General features: G+C 27.6%; 1 protein-coding gene across 1 annotated transcript; it reads left to right on the top strand.

Moving 5' to 3' along the window:
- Positions 1 to 4804: 4804 nt before the first annotated feature.
- Positions 4805 to 16058, top strand: LOC136075198 (metabotropic glutamate receptor 8-like). Its single transcript, XM_065787658.1, has 3 exons — positions 4805 to 4937; positions 5173 to 5254; positions 12706 to 16058. Exons 2-3 carry the CDS (start codon positions 5197 to 5199, stop codon positions 15375 to 15377), a joined length of 2730 nt encoding a protein of 909 aa, XP_065643730.1. The 5' UTR covers positions 4805 to 4937; positions 5173 to 5196; the 3' UTR covers positions 15378 to 16058.
- Positions 16059 to 17784: the final 1726 nt, after the last annotated feature.

Below are 17784 nucleotides of genomic sequence, written 5' to 3'. Positions count from 1 at the left end.
CCAAGAATATCTGATCAAGATTTAAATTAAAATCTTTCATCTTTTTTATAATCATTTTAAATGCTTTCCCTGGTGTCATAGAACCATTAATCCAGGAGATTGAGCTTGTCCTTTCGAAAAATGCAAATTTAAACATATATACCTATGGTTTTTCTTTGATGTCCATTTATCTAGAGAATTTTTCTCTAACTTAAAAATTGGAATAAGATCAACTACAACAAGTCTGGCAAGAACAGCCTTAGGTTAATCAATCTTGTTTCTAAGACAACAGCAGTAATTAAATCTGACTACTCTTTTTCTTAACTGATTTTGGTTTCTTTAACTCCAAAAGTTTTATAATTTTATGACTTTCAACGTTTTTAAGATGAAAAATCATCGAGCTTGGGCTGCTGGTTGAAATGTTGAAGAGCAATATTTGCACTTGACAATTGAACCATTTGAATGAATGCTTTCAAAGTTAATAAAGCTTTGCCGTTGGTTCGATCGGCTGATATTCTATTTTCAGAATCTTATTTAAACTTATGTCTTCTAAAAAAACTTAAAAGTAAATTTATTATTTTATTTATATTCATAATGAAAAAATATGTCGCCACTACTCAGTAAAAGAAGCATCAAATTGACTTTGTTGGCTGAACAAGCGAGAATAAAATGTAAACAAAATGCTTGAACACAGATGAAAAGAAAGACAGAAAAAATTTACATTCTTTTTTTTTTAACTGTTTAGTGAGCAAAATTTATTGTTATTTGAATTTTTAAAAAACCAAAATACACTTCAAACAAATTCAAATAAAAAAAATTATTTAATTATTTATTAATTAGTTATTTATTTGATAATAACCCTACTCATATTATCAAGTGGTTTGGGTTATATGATCATTTTTGCTATTTTTTTAAAACCTCTGTGTTTTTAAGATATAATTTTGGTTGCCCAAATATTTTGTGGAGATTATGAGTAGTATTTCCTAAAAAACGTTTATTCGCAAAAATTTTGGATCCAGCATATTTATTTTTAATAAGAAGGGGAGAGTGGGGAGAAGTGGGAAACGTAAATATATTTTTAGGGTAACTGCAATGTCTTTTTTATTTGATCTATAAACTGAACCAAACAAGTTTTTACAAATAAACCTTCTTTTTAGGCACCGATTCAACGCTCTTTGATTTCCTGCCAATTATAACTAAGTATATAAATTTTTGCTCTTAGAAAAACCGTGCCATTCGGGTAAAGTGGGACTTGTGTTAGTAGAAGTGGGACAAATATATTTAAAACAACATTTTAACACAAATTATTAAATAGAAAATGATAAAATCAAAAAATCACTTAACCGACATAAAGTTCAAGAGCTTTCACCGGTAGAAATAATCAAGCGTAAACATGAAAAAGGTGGGCATAAATATTTTTTTTTCTGTCCTATTTCACCCCAATGTAAACACTTTTTTGAGGTCCATTTCAAAATTTGGGCTTCCAGTGCATGCAGGTAAACAAAGCAATTTCTATTAAATAGAGGGGAAGAAATTTAATTGTTTAAATTAAATAACTGTATTTAGGCACCACTCCTATTTAGAAATTTCAGGCTGTCCCACTTCTCCATCGTCCCACTTCTCCCCACTCTCTCCAATTTTAACTTTTATTTAAGGTGTTTATAATACCCTAATCTACCCTAAATTCATAAACAGGTTGTTTTTTTTTCAACATATATTTCGCTGTTCATACAATTGAAAAATAAAATTAAACGTTTTCAAACACCAAAAAAGTTTTCATAAAATAAAAATGAATAAACAGTATATATAACAGACAGGGAAATATATATAAAATAAATAAACATATAAACAGTATATATAAAAAAAAGCAAGCTTCTTATCAAATTATGTAAAAAAAAATCTTCTTTTTGTGAAAACCTAATAAGAAAATTAATTGACAAAAATAATCTATAAAAAAAACAGGAAATTTAAAATTCGCATAAAAATCAAATTTTTATTTCCATTCAAAATTTGAAAAACAAAAAATATTGGAAATTTTTCAAAGAATCTTTGTCTTGTTTTTTTCTTTCTAATTTTGATCGGTTCTAAAGTTATTACGGAAATACTAAATAAGGGAATTTCGCCACTTATTTATATTAAATAGAAATGCGCTTTGATTGGATAATTAATATTATTTCTTTGCTTCTTTTTTCAGTAATTAATTTATCAGGTCATGTTAGTCTTATGCGTTTTTAATTAGAAAATTTTATTAATGTCTAATTAAAATAATTTAGGAAAACAATTAACAAATAAAGTAAAAAAATAATTAGTTTAGTTTTGATTGGATAATTAATATAATCTCTATCTTCTTGTTTTGATAACTAGTTTCTCAAATCATGTTGGGCTTATAACCAATTAAGTTAATAAAATCAATTATCAGCAACAATGCCGCGAAATTACTAGAGAAAATCCGTAACCAATTATAGCGAAGAGCCAACGGAAAAAGCCATTGCAAAAGTTAAAGCTGGCGAACTGTTGCAAGCGAGCTGCAGAGTTATACTATATATCTTTAAGATCATTGGGAGGAAGATTTTAATTCCCAGAAAGGATACCTTGGGCTGGTAAATTACCAAATCTTAGCTATGTAACTGAATCTTTACTGGTTCATATACTTCAAGCTCTTGGTGACTGGGGCTACGGTCAAATGAATTAAGTCAATGCAAAGCCCTAAGCATTTCAGCAGTACGAGCGGCTACTTGCACTAACCAAGTGATTGATGGATTTTTAAAACATTTTAAACAACTCATATATTATAATTTGTGTTGTAATAATGTATCCTACCCTCAGGACCGTCATCACGGCTTTCAAAATATCCTACATTTCTTTAAAAAAAAAAGAAAAAAAATAGGTAAAAAAGGTAGAAGGGACATGCCCTAATACCTCTCGGTATAGATGGTCATGCACCCACTTATTGAATATTGTTAGATTTCTTTTATTTTACTGATTGTAAATGTGTTTTTAAGATTTATAATTTATAATAAAAAATCTATGTTGTTAATAACATAGGTGGCGAAGTTACCCCAATAAAATTAGATTTTATTAGGGTAACTTCGCCACCAATAAAATTAGATTTTATTAGGGTAACTTCGCCACCCCTTTTTTTCTGTTCTAATTATTTAAAAAAAAAAATAAAGTTTGTAAAGTTTATAAAAATATTATTAACAATAGAAAAAATTCGATTTTCATTTTTAGTTCTCAAGTTATTTAAATTGAATGAATTAATGGCGAAATTACCCCATCTTACTCTCTATCTATAAATAAAGCAATATCAAAAATAAATCATAATATAAGAAATTAAGTTTAACAAAAAAATTTATCAAAAAGGTTTGTATATCAAATTTCAAAGCTTTCATTTGATTTCAAAATTTCTCTTTTTATATGAAACTTAAATGAATTTACTGATTTCACCATTTTTGAAATGGTTATTTTTAAAACTGTTCATATCTAAGGCCTTCGATATGTTATGCTGTTCTATTTATATTTGGTTTTACGAGGCAGTGCGATAAAACAAAGTCCTTTCTTACAGGTTAAAGACTTTTAGAAAATTGTACGATATCCCTCAAATAAATTTACATTAGAAACGTAAAAATAATCAAAAAAAATAGTGGTGCGTGAAGGCGCATCTTGACACCAAATAAACCACACGAGGCTTGCAAGCCGCAGGTTGCCGACCCCTGGTAATAACGTTTATATAGTTTAATGTAGACCTTGTACATACATGAACCTTTTTTGTTTGCACAGTAGACTAAAACTTTGTAAATTATAACTTTTGGGTCTTCTGTCTCATTAGGTTGCTGACCATTGGTTTATACAATTTGTTAAATGCATTTTTCGTTTTATTTAACTTTATTAGAAACAATTTTTACTGTAAAATTTAACTAGTTATCAAGTTAAAGTGAGGAGGATTGAAGGAGGAGAATTGAAAAAGGAGGATTGAAGGAGAAGGATTGAAGAAGAAGAATTGAAGGAGAAGGATTGAAGGAGGAGGATTGAAAGAGGAGGATTGAAAGAGAGGGATTGAAGGAGGAGGATTGAAGAAGGAGCATTGAAGGAGGAGGATTGAAGAAGGAGGATTGAAGGAGGAGGATTGAAGGAGGAGGATTGAAGGAGGAGGATTGAAGGAGGAGGATTGAAGGAGGAGGATTGAAGAAGGAGGATTAAAGGAGGGATATTGAAGGAGGAAGATTAAAAGAGGAAGATTGGCACATTGAAGTGTTGCATTAATTTGAAATATGTTCATAATTTAAACGTGCAAAGTCTATAGATTTTTGTGAACCCTTTAATCTTTTTTTTTTTGTTCGGAGTTTTTATAGTTATAAACTACGTCATATAAGGTATATAGTTATTTACCTTTTACTTTTATTCGCTTTTTCTTTCATAGCAAGCATTTGTAATTTTAAATGGTTCTCTAAATAGCTTACTCTTTTTTGTTTTGTTGTAAGCTATTCTATTCAAAATAGTTATTATTTTTTTCCATTTTAATTAAATTTTTTTTTGGAAGAAGGGGTGAGAGGGAATTAAATGTTGACGTAATATTTTAGGGGGTCTCGAGAAGTTTGACAACTTGTTGACAAGGGGGAGGCGGAGGTATAAAACGCCGGAAAATTGTTGATGTAAATATAAATAATAATTGACCGCCCCTTACGTACATTTTAATAACTTAGATGTTGAATTAATATACGCGCTTTCTTAAAATTATTAACTGTTACAAAGCAGATGGAGTGACATTTTATTCGAATTTTAAAAGAAAAAGAATGTGGAATTTCGGTGTGCACGCTGGATTTCCTCGTTCTAATTTCAAATTTTAATCGAACAAATAACGACTGCAAAAGAAGTTTAACTTGTATGTGTTTCGAAACAAAACTTAATTTTTGTTTATTTTATTTCAAATTAGAGTTTTAATCAAGCTAATAAAAACTGTAAGTTGATTTTTTTTACTTTAAAAAAAAGTGATTAGTTAAGCTATTAAATATTTTCATAAACTTCGCTTTAAGTTTTAATCAAGTTAATAAGAAATACAAATTAAATATTGGGTTTTAATTTTTTTTAGACGAAACTAGATTTTTTTTTTTAATTAGATTATATTTTTACTTAATTTTCTTGCCGATAACAATTGGGTTTTATTTACCATGCATTTTTCTTTACATCTTTCAGGTTTTCAAAAGATAATAACGAAAGATGTTAAAGATTTGTCTATGGTTGTTAGTTATTAATCATTGCATGCTCCAACAATTGGGTATGTTAATGTTGTTAAGTTGAAATAAGTTGCTTAAACTGAGAATCTGAAAATGTTAAGGTTAAAGTTATAAGTTGCTTTATTGAGAAAAATAATCAGAAAAGTTAAGGTTTTAATTATGTTACTTGATTCGTGTTATTGAAATGTTTACACGCAAAAAATGAAGACAAAAAAACGAAAATTTTTTTTTTGAAATCTTAAAGTTATTGAGATTATCTTTCTATATGAAGAATAAATATCGAAAACAAATATATATATATATATATATATATATATATATATATATATATATATATATATATATATATATATATATATATATATTTATATTACATTACATTAACGTTAAACTTATGAAAGAACCCTTTGCATAATTTAGGTTTATTCGCCTATTTAAAACTTAGCGAATTTATCTCAATTATGTTTTTTATTTAAAATAAAGTTTTAGCGCTTTTTTTTTTAATTCTATAGCTTGCATGTTTTAATGGAAAAATCTCTAAGTAAAAGAGTGACCGATAGTTTGCAAAAACTTTGAATGAATGAAATTCTAATCGCGTTTCTTTCGTTTCATAACTTAAAAAATAAAATACTCCACCGCCAAACTACTGGTATTACTTTAAAACAACGACTTTTAACATCTATTAATAAACATTTTTTAAATATAAAATTAAATGTTTATATTTCAAGAAAATTTAAATAATTGACACTATTGAAACTACTGACTGTTGAAATAACGATAATGGTATTTGAAAAAGTGTTTTTCAACAAGGAAAAAAAAAAGGTTTTTCCAGCTTCCTAGTTTTAATGAACTTACTAATGACCTAATAGGTGTTGATATATCAATTAATATATCAACCCCTACAAATTAATATATTAACCCCAACCTAATAATATATCAACCCCTAACCCAACATATTAATATACCAACCCCAACATATTAATATATCAACCCCTAAACCTGACTACTCCTTCATACGTCGCAACAATAAAATAATTTTCTGTAAATTGTCAGGCCATCAATATTTTTTTGCAGAGATATGGGCTGGTTTCAGTGAAAATCTTAAATAATCGCAATTGGTGTATTTTAAGTTAAGTATATAGACTCAAAGCAACACGTTTATTTTCCCGAATAGATCATTTCTAATAGAACCTTTTTTTTTGTACTGGTATTGTAAGAGTGTTGAATTCACAAAATGCTAAAATTTGAATACCGATTCAATACTGATTCGCAGAACTCGACCTGAAAATTCAAACGTTTTTTTAACTTGTTATTCTGCGTAACATAAGGTAAACGGTATTTTTGGCCTTAAGTTCGCCATTCTATTGTCAGACTAAAAACCTTTCAGCTAATTTTATTGTTTATTTTTATTTTTTCACATAATTGCTAAAAAAGAGGTACCGTAAAATCATCTAAGTTCGGCCACCATGTAACTTCGATCATTTAAGAAAAAATATAAAAAAAGCATGCAAAACTCAAATTTTACAAACTTTTTTTTCTAAAATAATATTTGTAATTAGTTCGTAAATCAGAATCTATAAAAAAAAATAACGTTTAAATGCAACCTGCTGAAATAATTCTTTAGCAAAACAACAGTTTGAAAAAATGCATACTATTAAAATCTAAAATAAGCAATTTATTAAAATAAATGATCATATTTAATCTTTGTATTATTAAGAATCACCAAATTAATTATATTTACAAAAAAAAAAAATTAATGATTTTTGAAAATTAACTACTTTTTTTATAAAAACTAGTGATTAACAGCGAAGGCGACAATTAGCAATGATTTTGTGAAATGTTGATAAGTGTTGCGAATATAAAATTTACCGGTAACTTGACCTGTAAATTTACCAGTAAATTTTGACATTTTTATGATGCATACTCACCTTGGTATTTTATTTGAATAACAAAATTGTTCATAATTTCAAAATTAACCGACGGTTCTTTGAGTGCTAGAAAATATTACGCTTGTGGCATATTTTTTGGAAATAAAATAACAGCTTCACGACAATTATGGATGCGTTGCGAATCCTGTGACGATTGGTTCTGTGACGATTGGTTCTGTGGATCTTGCTGTTCTATTATGGTCAGCAACACGTTCAAGAATTGCAAATAAACATACAAAGCTCATTTAAAGCGAAGTAGTGTTTTTTTATTAATTGAAAAGACCTTTTTAAATTAATTGAAAAATATATTTTAAATTTTTTTTACCTGTTGCATAGCAAATGTGATTATGGCCAAAGTAATAAAATAGTTGAATATAAAAATTAAAAATACTACTAATATTTAAAAAGGCCTTTTTCTATGTGCTCCTTCCTGATTTCTTTTGTGGCCCAAAAGATTGTTTTTTTTGAGCCTGGGGCGACGACCTCCTTAATTTATTGGGCGAGGTGTCTTGGCGACGCCCCATTAACTAAGGAGGCTAATGAAGCCTGGGGCTACGCCCTTCTTAATTATGATATAAATTCTGTTATTACCAGAATTTATGTCATAATTTAGTTTTCATTATATATCATAATTGGTTTTCATTATTTGTCACGTTAAGTTTGTGATACGTTATGAGTATTTATATAGCGATCGAACTAATGAGATGGGTATTGAAAGTTCGGTCAAAGTAGATGTTTTCATTTTAAACTAAATATTGAGTACTAGTTTTTATGTTTCATTTTTATTTTATTTTTACAATATCAATTATCAATATAATTTTCCGTATGTTTGAGGAAAAAAATTTGAAGTTTTTTTATTTATGCGTGATAAATAAATGTTTTAAGGTTAACTGACCGAACTTAGGCGGTTTTACGGTATAAAACTATTATTAAAAATAATCGCGCTTGAAAAAATTTTGGTTTAGTTTTTTTATTTAATATCCTTTACAATTTAAAAATCAATTAAAATTTAAAAATTTATAATTGTCTAATTACAATTTTGAAGTTGTTTCACCAAGAAATTATTTTACTAAGACTGTTTCAACTCACTTTGAATGACTAAATTATATTTATGCTATTATATTTTTCCAAGGAGAAATATATTTAACATATTTTAAATAATAAAATAACTTTTAACCTAAAAATATTTTTTAAGTTAAAAATTATTCTATTATTTTAAATGTTAAATATATTTTTATCATCAAATAATATAATTAAGTAAATTAATATAATTAATTATAAAATTATTTATTAAAGAATTTTTTATACATCTGCTTAATATTTGTTTGAAAATGAAAACATTAATTTGCATAAACTTTTTCAAATTCTTTTAGTTTTTTTAATGACCAACAACTTTATCTCCGTTATTCACTCCGTTATTCACCTTATCTCCGTTAAGCTTAACGGAGCTTTTGTCTGAAATTTTATTACTTTATTTTTAAGTAAAGAAATGACAAAAACTTAATTTAAATTTGTTTAAATAAAATTAATACTAAAATAAAACATTTATGTATAAAAAAATATTTTTTCAATTTTTTTGATGTAGGTAAAAAGAAATAGATTTTTTTGACTAGATTTTTTTTTTTCCAATGCAATATTATATAACTAGATGTCTAACTTCGATCCGAAAAGTGAAGCCGCTTTTTGCCCTTTTTACAAATGGCGGACTATTGTTTTAAACAAAAAAAAGCGGCTTCACTTTTTGTCCAATAAAATCCAGCAAGTTAGAAATCTAGTTATATAATATATCACTGTCGCTGTTTTCATATTCTTATAAACGTAGTATTCAATTCTTTACAAAGGAATATTGTAATGAAGTTAGAGACAAAATCTCCGTTAAACAAAGAGAAGTGAACAAGCTAATTTTTGATAACTCTTATTTTTTGTTTCAGAAAACTTTTTTAAGAAAATGCGTACCATTTTTTTTTTAACTCTCGATAAATTAATAACAAAACGATAGTTCTAAACAAATAATTATGCAAAAATTTTTAAATCATTACTCAAATATAAAATATTTTCTACAGTTAATCACGAGCTGCAAAACTTAAATTAATGGTTTAAAGCTAATAAACTTTCCTTAAACATCCTCACAACCAAATATGTTTTATTTCACAAGCCATCTAACTCTGTTAATTTACCACTTCAGCATCCCCAGCTTATAATCAACAACATTAATATAGAAAGAGACAATGCAATGAAAATCCTGGGAATAATTTTTCAAGAAATTCTTAGTTGGAAGTATCGTATTTTGCACAACGAAAATAAAGTCTCTAAGTCAATATGCATTATTCACAAAATAAAATACCTAAATAAAACTTGCTAAAAAAATAAATATTATTGGTTAATTCACAGTTATATTAACTATTGCGCAATATCGTTTGGGCAAGCACATACTCTTCAGAACTAAAGAAAATATACGTAAAACAAAAACAAGCGTGTCGAATAGTATGCAATGCTAACAGATATACCCACGCCAAACCATTATTCAGGGAAGTTTGACCTCTAAATATTTATGAACTGAACCTCCCCCAAAACTTATTATTTATGTTTTAATCGCAAAACAACTTGCTACCAAAATACTTTGAAAATCAAGTTTCCACCATTGATCAGAAATACCCAACGAAGTACTCTTTTCAAAACTTTAAAATTATGAAAGCTATACTTAAAAAAACCGACTTCTCTATTTCATCTCGTGGACCGCGGCTCTGGAATTCGACCATAAAGAGGAAATAAAAACACGAAGTCATTAAATCTCTTTAAAGCAGCAGTCAAACAGCAACTATTTAACTTAAGTGACGTCAACATGCTCTCTTATTTGTAAAGATCAAATGAATAACTAACTAAAAACAATTTATCGCTTTTGGATGACTACAAACGATGATTATATCACAACACAAATAGTTTTTCTTTTCTATACTCATCTATTAGATCGTTACGTACAAGGCTTTGTTTTTTTTTAATTTTTAGTGATTGCTTTATTTCTACTTACGAACTTTTAATGTCACGTTAATCTCAAGTGAAACTTATTGCAAAGTTGCAATCGAAAGGAGCTTGATGATAAGACTGCAGTCTTCTATTTGCTCCTGTTTTTAACTTTTACGTTATTTATAAATGTGTGCATATAAATATACTTACATAAATGTATTAAAATTAATTGTATGTAAAATATATAGTGACTAAATAAATTAAATAAATTACAAAAAAAAAAATCTTTCGTATTTTTCTGATAAAATAATGAACCAGCTCAAATGAAAAATTGTTCAGTACCAAATGTATTGTATTGGAAAAACATTTATAATTATTTTTATTTAAGAAACATCTATAAATTAATTTCATTTAAAAAAAACATCTATAGATATTATAAAATAATTATATATATAATTAATATACTATAAAAGAAAAAACATCTATAATTAATTTCATTAAAAAAAAAGTAACAAGTAAAAGGCACCAACACCAACGGCACCAAAACACATCTAAGTTTGTCCGTGCAATCTCGTAATAATTACTCAATAACTAAAAAAACTATTTTTAAACCAAACAAAATAATAATAATTAAAATAATGAGGGTTTAAATATTTGAAATCAAAAACTGAAAAAAAATTCCTAATGAGAAAAAGATTTGGCCATCAAAACTAGACATGAAGTTGCATAATTTAAAAAAAAATTATTATATTCATGCATAAATTAAAGCATATCTAAAAATATACTTTTAAATATGCTTTAGTTAAAATAAAACTTTAAATATTTATTTTTATTTAAAAGTAATAGCATTAGTAATTGCAATTATATTTTTGTATATCATTATATTATATATATATATATATATATATATATATATATATATATATATATATATATATATATATATATATATATATATATATATATATATCATCATCATCATCACCCCGGAATACAAGTGTTGTATTGAAAATTTATTAAAATTATATATATAAGTATGTAATTAGTTAATTTATGTAAATTTTAAGTTATTAAAAAAATGATATAACGTTATACAGAAATTTTTTCATTAACATTATTTAAGCTTACATAAATTAGATGTTTACATATTCAAATAGTTAATTAAATTTTCGATACTACACTTGTATTCCGAACGATAAGTAAAAGGCGCCGCTACCGTACCAGCGGTACCAAAATACATCTGAGTTCGTCCGTGCAATCTCGCAATTATTATTAGCTTACTAAAAAATTAAATCCCAAAAGTCAAATTTTTCAATTAAGGGCTAAATGGTTTACGGAATCAAATAAAAAATATTTGTATAAAAGATTAAAAAAACATGTTTTCGTTTAAACGACAAAGTTTCATTTCTCAATTTCTTTACATATCCTAATATTGACAAATTCAACTTGATTTTTTTAAAACTTATTTTTATTTAAAAGTATTTTTTTAAATAGTTTTAAAAAAACTTGCGAAATTTGTTTATTTATTTCAGTGGTTCTCATGTTGGGTGATAATGCCCCTTGAGCGCCCTTAAACGCAATCAAATCAAAATGTATTTAATAAACCCCCTAGTTTGCAGTCGGCGACGATTAAAGAAGAGATTATGGCTTAAATACTTCATTTTCTAATTATTATATATTTTTAAATTCGTATAACAACATTTTATATTTGTCAAGTAATATGATTTTTATTTTATTCTATTCAAATTTGACATAAATACATTTATTTCAAATTTGTGAGGCCATATAAGTTTGAGTATCACTGATTTATTTTCTTCTTTTATCTCTCCATCTAGCTAGCGATTTTTTATTTTTTCAATAATACTATCATCTAGTTAACAGGACTATTATGACGATATTAATTGTGGTACTAAAAAATGTCTATTAGCTTTGTAAATAAGTTAAGGACCTTAACATGCATTTGTAGCTTGTTTTACATTTAAATCATTTCATAGCATAACAGACTCATTACTAGAGAATATTTACAAATTAAGGAATTGTTACTACTGATGCTGGTCACACAACACAACCATAACAAAACGCAACCATGAAAACCCCACCATAAAGTATGAATGATTAGGCGCATCATTTTTAAATACAAATTTAATTTAGGCATACAAAAGAAATCCATTTTTCTAATTTTTTAAATTGCATTGATCTAAAGTGCATTGATCTTGATTGGGAAAAAAAAAGTTTTTTTTCTTAATTTTTTTTGTTTTTTACATTAAATATTTGCATTACATTAAACTTTTTAATATATTTTTTAATGCTTAAATAGATTAAAACAAAATAAGAAAAAATAAATTGAAACCTTGCAATTGTTTAATTGGTATGGTTCAATAAATTAGCTTTAAAACGTTTTTTTAAAACTATATTATTATGGAATAATTATTTATTATGTTTTGTAATGGAAGGTAATTTTTAGGAGAGGTTGAATGAGTTTTATGGATCTGGGTTGTTATTAAAGTTCAGTTGTTGATTAAACAGTATTAAAAATGTGTTTTGGATTAAGCTCTGTTATAGATCATTTATTGTACTGTATTATTTTCATTTAACTTTAGATGATCGTACTTTTCTTGTTAACATTATTGTTCCTGATACCTGGGATGCTACTAATGATCCAAATAATAGTTTTTATCAACCATATCTTGTTTATATGGAGGCAGCTGTCTTTGCAATTAATCAAGTCAACTCGAAAACAGATTTTTTGTACGGATACAAAATGGCTCTGAATAAGGTTTTAGGTCATGATGTTGCAGATGCGCATCCTCAAGATATTACAACAATTCTTACATTTGACACATTAATCACTTATTTGTTTGATGTTCCCATAATCATTGGTCCGAACGAAAACTTATACAGTTCCTTTGTGGAAATGGCAGACAGTACGGAAACAGTTATGGTGAGCTACGGTGCAACAACTGTTAGTTTAGAATATGAATCAACAAATATATTTAAAACAGTGCCATCAGATCGGTTCAGAATGCAAGCATTATTAGACCTATTGACTTCTTTGGGGTGGAATTATTTTAATTTAGCAACCTCAGAAGCTATGTATATAAACAATGACACAGAGGTTTTCAAGAATTGGGCAAGCGATTTAAATCTATGCATTAGGGAAATTAAAATGTTTCTAGAAGATTATGATACTATGGTGTATAGAAAGTATCTTCGAAAAAGTTACGATGATGTAGATGGAATTGCACCTGAAAACGATTACAGAGAGTTTCTTCGAAACTCCTATGAAGATGGAATAAAAGGAATTATTGCTTTTACAAATCCGGAAGACTCTCTGTTTTTGTTGAAGGAATTAAGAGCACTAATTATTGAAAAAAATTTAAAGTCCAATCCATTTAAAATAATATGGTTTTATGGAGCAATTGATTTTTTATATTTTTCACCTCCAATGTCTGATCACGTGCATATTTTATATGTAGAATCTATTTCAATTGAGTTAACACACGCAGAACATACGGAGTTTAAAAATTTTATGGAGTCTCGTTATCTCATCCCAAGTCGGAATCAATCATGGTATTCTGAAGAAAATGCTGTTAAGTATTACGGCAATGTAAGTAATACGTATTATAAAATAGCCAAAAAATATAACTTCATGCAAAAACATTGTCGTATTACTAGATGCTCTGATGTTCCATACAATGTGGAATGGTTTACAACACGACGACCATACACAGAAAAAGTTCTTGTAAATTACATGATTCACGCTATTTATGCCAGCGCTATGGCTATCCGTACTTTAATAGAAAAAAAATGTGATACATCACACCTTACTTATTTCAAATGTGAATATTCTCCCGCAAATGTGAGTAATGTTAGGAAAGAATTGTTTAATATTCTTCGTTTAATGTCATATCCAGACAACACTATTTCATCAACTGTGTTTTGGGATAACTATACTAAACCTGAAATAATTAGCTATGACTTTGTATACCACAACCCTACTAAGAGAGCATTCAAGTCTACTAAAGTTGGTGTTTGGTCAATAAATCGCACTAATTCTTATTTCAAGAATGAAAATGTTCTTGGACAATGTAAAAGAAATTTTTTATTTGACCATAGCAAAACATGGGTGGGTTTTAATTTTACTCCAATTTGTAGCAAACCTTGTGATATAGGTTACATAAAGGAACATGCTAATGACAATCTCAAAATCTGCTGCTGGAGTTGTATAAAATGTCCTTTTAATAGCATTGTTATTAACAATACATGTGTTATGTGCCAGCTAGGCTTAGAAAAAGCAGAACTAGAAACAATGACTTGTTCAAGGTTACCAAAAAAAAAAATCAGCTTTTTTACATTTCCGTATCATCTAAGTGTGTTAGCTTTATTAACAATATTTGTGTATCCTATGAATATATTTTGTCTTGTCATTGTTTTTCGCTATTTTGATTCAAAAATTTTCAGGAAAGGTCGAAGAGCACTGTGGACTGTTTATCTCATTGGTATTTTTTTCCAAATAACAGCTGCAATTTTATATTTGAACTCAGCAACTTACGTTCTTTGTATTCTCAGAAGCTTTTTTTCTCAAACTGGCTCAAATATATGTTTTTTGACCATTCTTTTAAAATTATGTGTTCGTCTTCCAGATGTAACGAAGAAAGCAGTAAAACAATTTGCATTTGCAAGGGAACCTCTTGAAAATACATCACAAATCAGCAGATCTCCTAAATCGAATCAAACAAACTGTTTATATCGCATAATATCCAATAAAACATTGCAAGTAATTGTTTTGCTACTATTATCTGTTGTTCCTTTCACTTGTATTCACACGAATATTGGTTATTTCACTGTAGTCGAGGTTGGAGTAGACTATACATACTCGACTGACGTCTGTGGATTCTCGACCCGGAGTTTCTACTTTCACATTGTTAACGCAGTCTGCTTCTTTTTTATTATTTTGTCAATGGGACTACAGATTCGAAATAAACAATTTTTAGACATGAAGTATAATGAAGGCTGGAGTTTTGTATTCACAACGTCGGTATCATTTTTTATAACTATCGTATTTTCCGTGGCTTTCGCTGTAGCTAAATTCAATTATTTTCACAAAGATATAGCTTCCTCATTTTTTTATTTACTTAGAAGTTATACATTTCTTGGCTTCATATTTGTCCCGAAGTTATGTTATTTTTACAAATATCGGGACCAGATTAGAAAAGATAATGCAAATAGAATGAAAGAAAAAGCAGAACTTATGGAACTAAGGAGTTTTTGACATTTATAATAATAAAATAATTTTAAAAAAATCATTGCTTCGTTAGAGTGTTGATTAGTCGTTCTTTATTTATTTTTTATATATATATTTGCGATTTCTTGAATGGCCGTATTATATATATATTTTAAAGAAATATCACTTTTCAAGGTCATGAATTGATAAAAAGTGATCGAAAATTGTATTTTTGAAAGGATTATTTCTTTATTACATTATTTTATTATCATTGGATTAACGATTGCTCCCACGGCAAAAGTAGATGAAAGTAAATGGCGTTGCTAACTAAACATTTTTTATTTTTAAAAGAAGTTACTTAAAAATTTTTTTGTTGATATTTTTCAAGTTTTTTGTTAAAAACTGAGATTTATAAACTTTAAAATAAAACTAAATATCTAAATCTTATTACAAGCTTTTTATGGTTTTATTTGAATTCTTCAATTGATATTTTTGATTTTTGTGTTATTTAGTTAATATATTTTTATTTTTTTATTTTTTTTTTTATAATATAAAAAAAGTAAAATTATTGTTCCATTTGAGTTTTTCTTCTTTTTTATTTTCTTGAGATTTTGATTCTGTTTTTTACTTAAACTATAAAAACTCCAATTCGACTCAATTTTTTCTTTATATTTTGTTATTTTGTCAAGATTTTTTCTGTTTTTTAGTTTTAAAAAAAATCTTCAGAGATTTCGATCTTTTGATTTTTATTGTTTTGTTAGAATTTTTTTCTGTTTTTTAGTAATAAAAAAACTGTTTTTAGTAAACCTGTTTTTTATTTTATGAAATACTACAATTTTTATGATTTAGTAAAATTTAAATCAAATTAAAAAACTTTTAGATGAAATGTAGATTTATTAGTATATATACATAAGTAGATTATCATTCGAGATATATATGTATCTACCACCTGATTTGAGGCTGATAGATACGGAAAGGTAGCATTCGGTATCTATCAGCCTCAAATCTGATTGATTATTATCTTCTACCGAAAATATATTATTGAAAACAAGCACATACTTTTTGAAATAAATGTACTTCGCTGTTGTTTTTAACATCAAGTTGGTTATTGGTGACTGTAATTTATGATTGGATTGTGGTTCGTACTCATTTGTATAAATTCATTCTAAAGTACATTCAAAATCACATGCAAACTTTTGCGCCACCTTATTGGCCACAGCGTGCAATAAAACTGAGGGGGGGGGGGGGGCAAAGTAAAATCATTATCTTGAATTCAAATACAAGTAAATAATGCGAGCTTACTCCTGCGCTTATCCTGTGCAGCAGTAAATTTTGTAGTTTAGCAGTAAGATTTGGGTAATGATCCAAATATTCTGGATTATTGGATAATTTTCTTTTTCCTTATTCAGAACTATCTTGCGTATATCTCGGAAATCAATTGGCATCGAATTTTTTTAAATAGTCTGTAGGTGAATCGCACTTTCATTTGGTTCCAATTTGGATTTTATTATAATGGCATTTATTTTATTTATTTTTTTTTACACATCGCTTCCAACAAAGCTGCAAGCAGCCGCTAATTAAAGTTGGAAGTTACTGAAAGAGAAAAGATGAAGATTGTAGAGCAAGATAACGATTGACGGACGACTTAAAAGATAGCAAATTATATGAATCAGGAAAGCAAGATGAAGGAAGCGAATTCCAAAGAACTGATGTTCGAGGAAATAAGCGTTTTTGGAGCACTTAGGAACAGTCACAGAAAAAGGATGACACTTAATTGAATGACGAGTAACACGAGAATGAATTTTAGCAGATGACACAAGAGACGCTAGATCTTTAGAGCAGTGCCCATTATAGTATTTGTAGAAAGTAGAAAGAGGAACAACATTACGACGATGTGATAATGTTAGGAGGTTGGCTGCAAGAGCAGGTCCAACTATGTTTACAATGCGTTTTTGCACCTTGTCTAAAAGAGAAAGGGCATCATTAGAAGATCCGCCCCAGATATGGCAACAGTATTCCATACAAGGCCGGATTTGAGTTTTATAGAGATAGAGAATAGAATCCGAAGTAAGAAAGTGACGAGCTCGATAAAGAGATGCAGCCTTAGCAGATGCTAATTTTGCAACTGATTTGATATATGGTTTCCAAGAAAGATTGGAAGTAAGAGTTAATCCTAGAAGATGAAGAGTAGGTGACACATCGAGTACATCACCGTTCATAAATATAGGAAGATCTAAATTATTATTAAAATTCTATTAACAAACAGGTTTTTCAATTAATTTGATTGAATTTACTACTTTCTTAACCACCGCAAAATATAAATAGGTCATCATTTCTCATATTTTTTATTGTATCAATCACTAAATATGAAGATTTTCTTCCACTGATTGCCGACATCTTTGGTAATTGAAGGGATCTTAGCAAGTTATCAATCATGGCGTAAAGCTTATAAGAG

Source organism: Hydra vulgaris, chromosome 01 (genome assembly GCF_038396675.1).
Source record: "Hydra vulgaris chromosome 01, alternate assembly HydraT2T_AEP".
NCBI lineage: Eukaryota > Metazoa > Cnidaria > Hydrozoa > Anthoathecata > Hydridae > Hydra > Hydra vulgaris.
The sequence above is the reverse complement of the archived record's forward strand: the minus strand, read 5'-3'. Positions and strand labels throughout refer to the sequence as shown.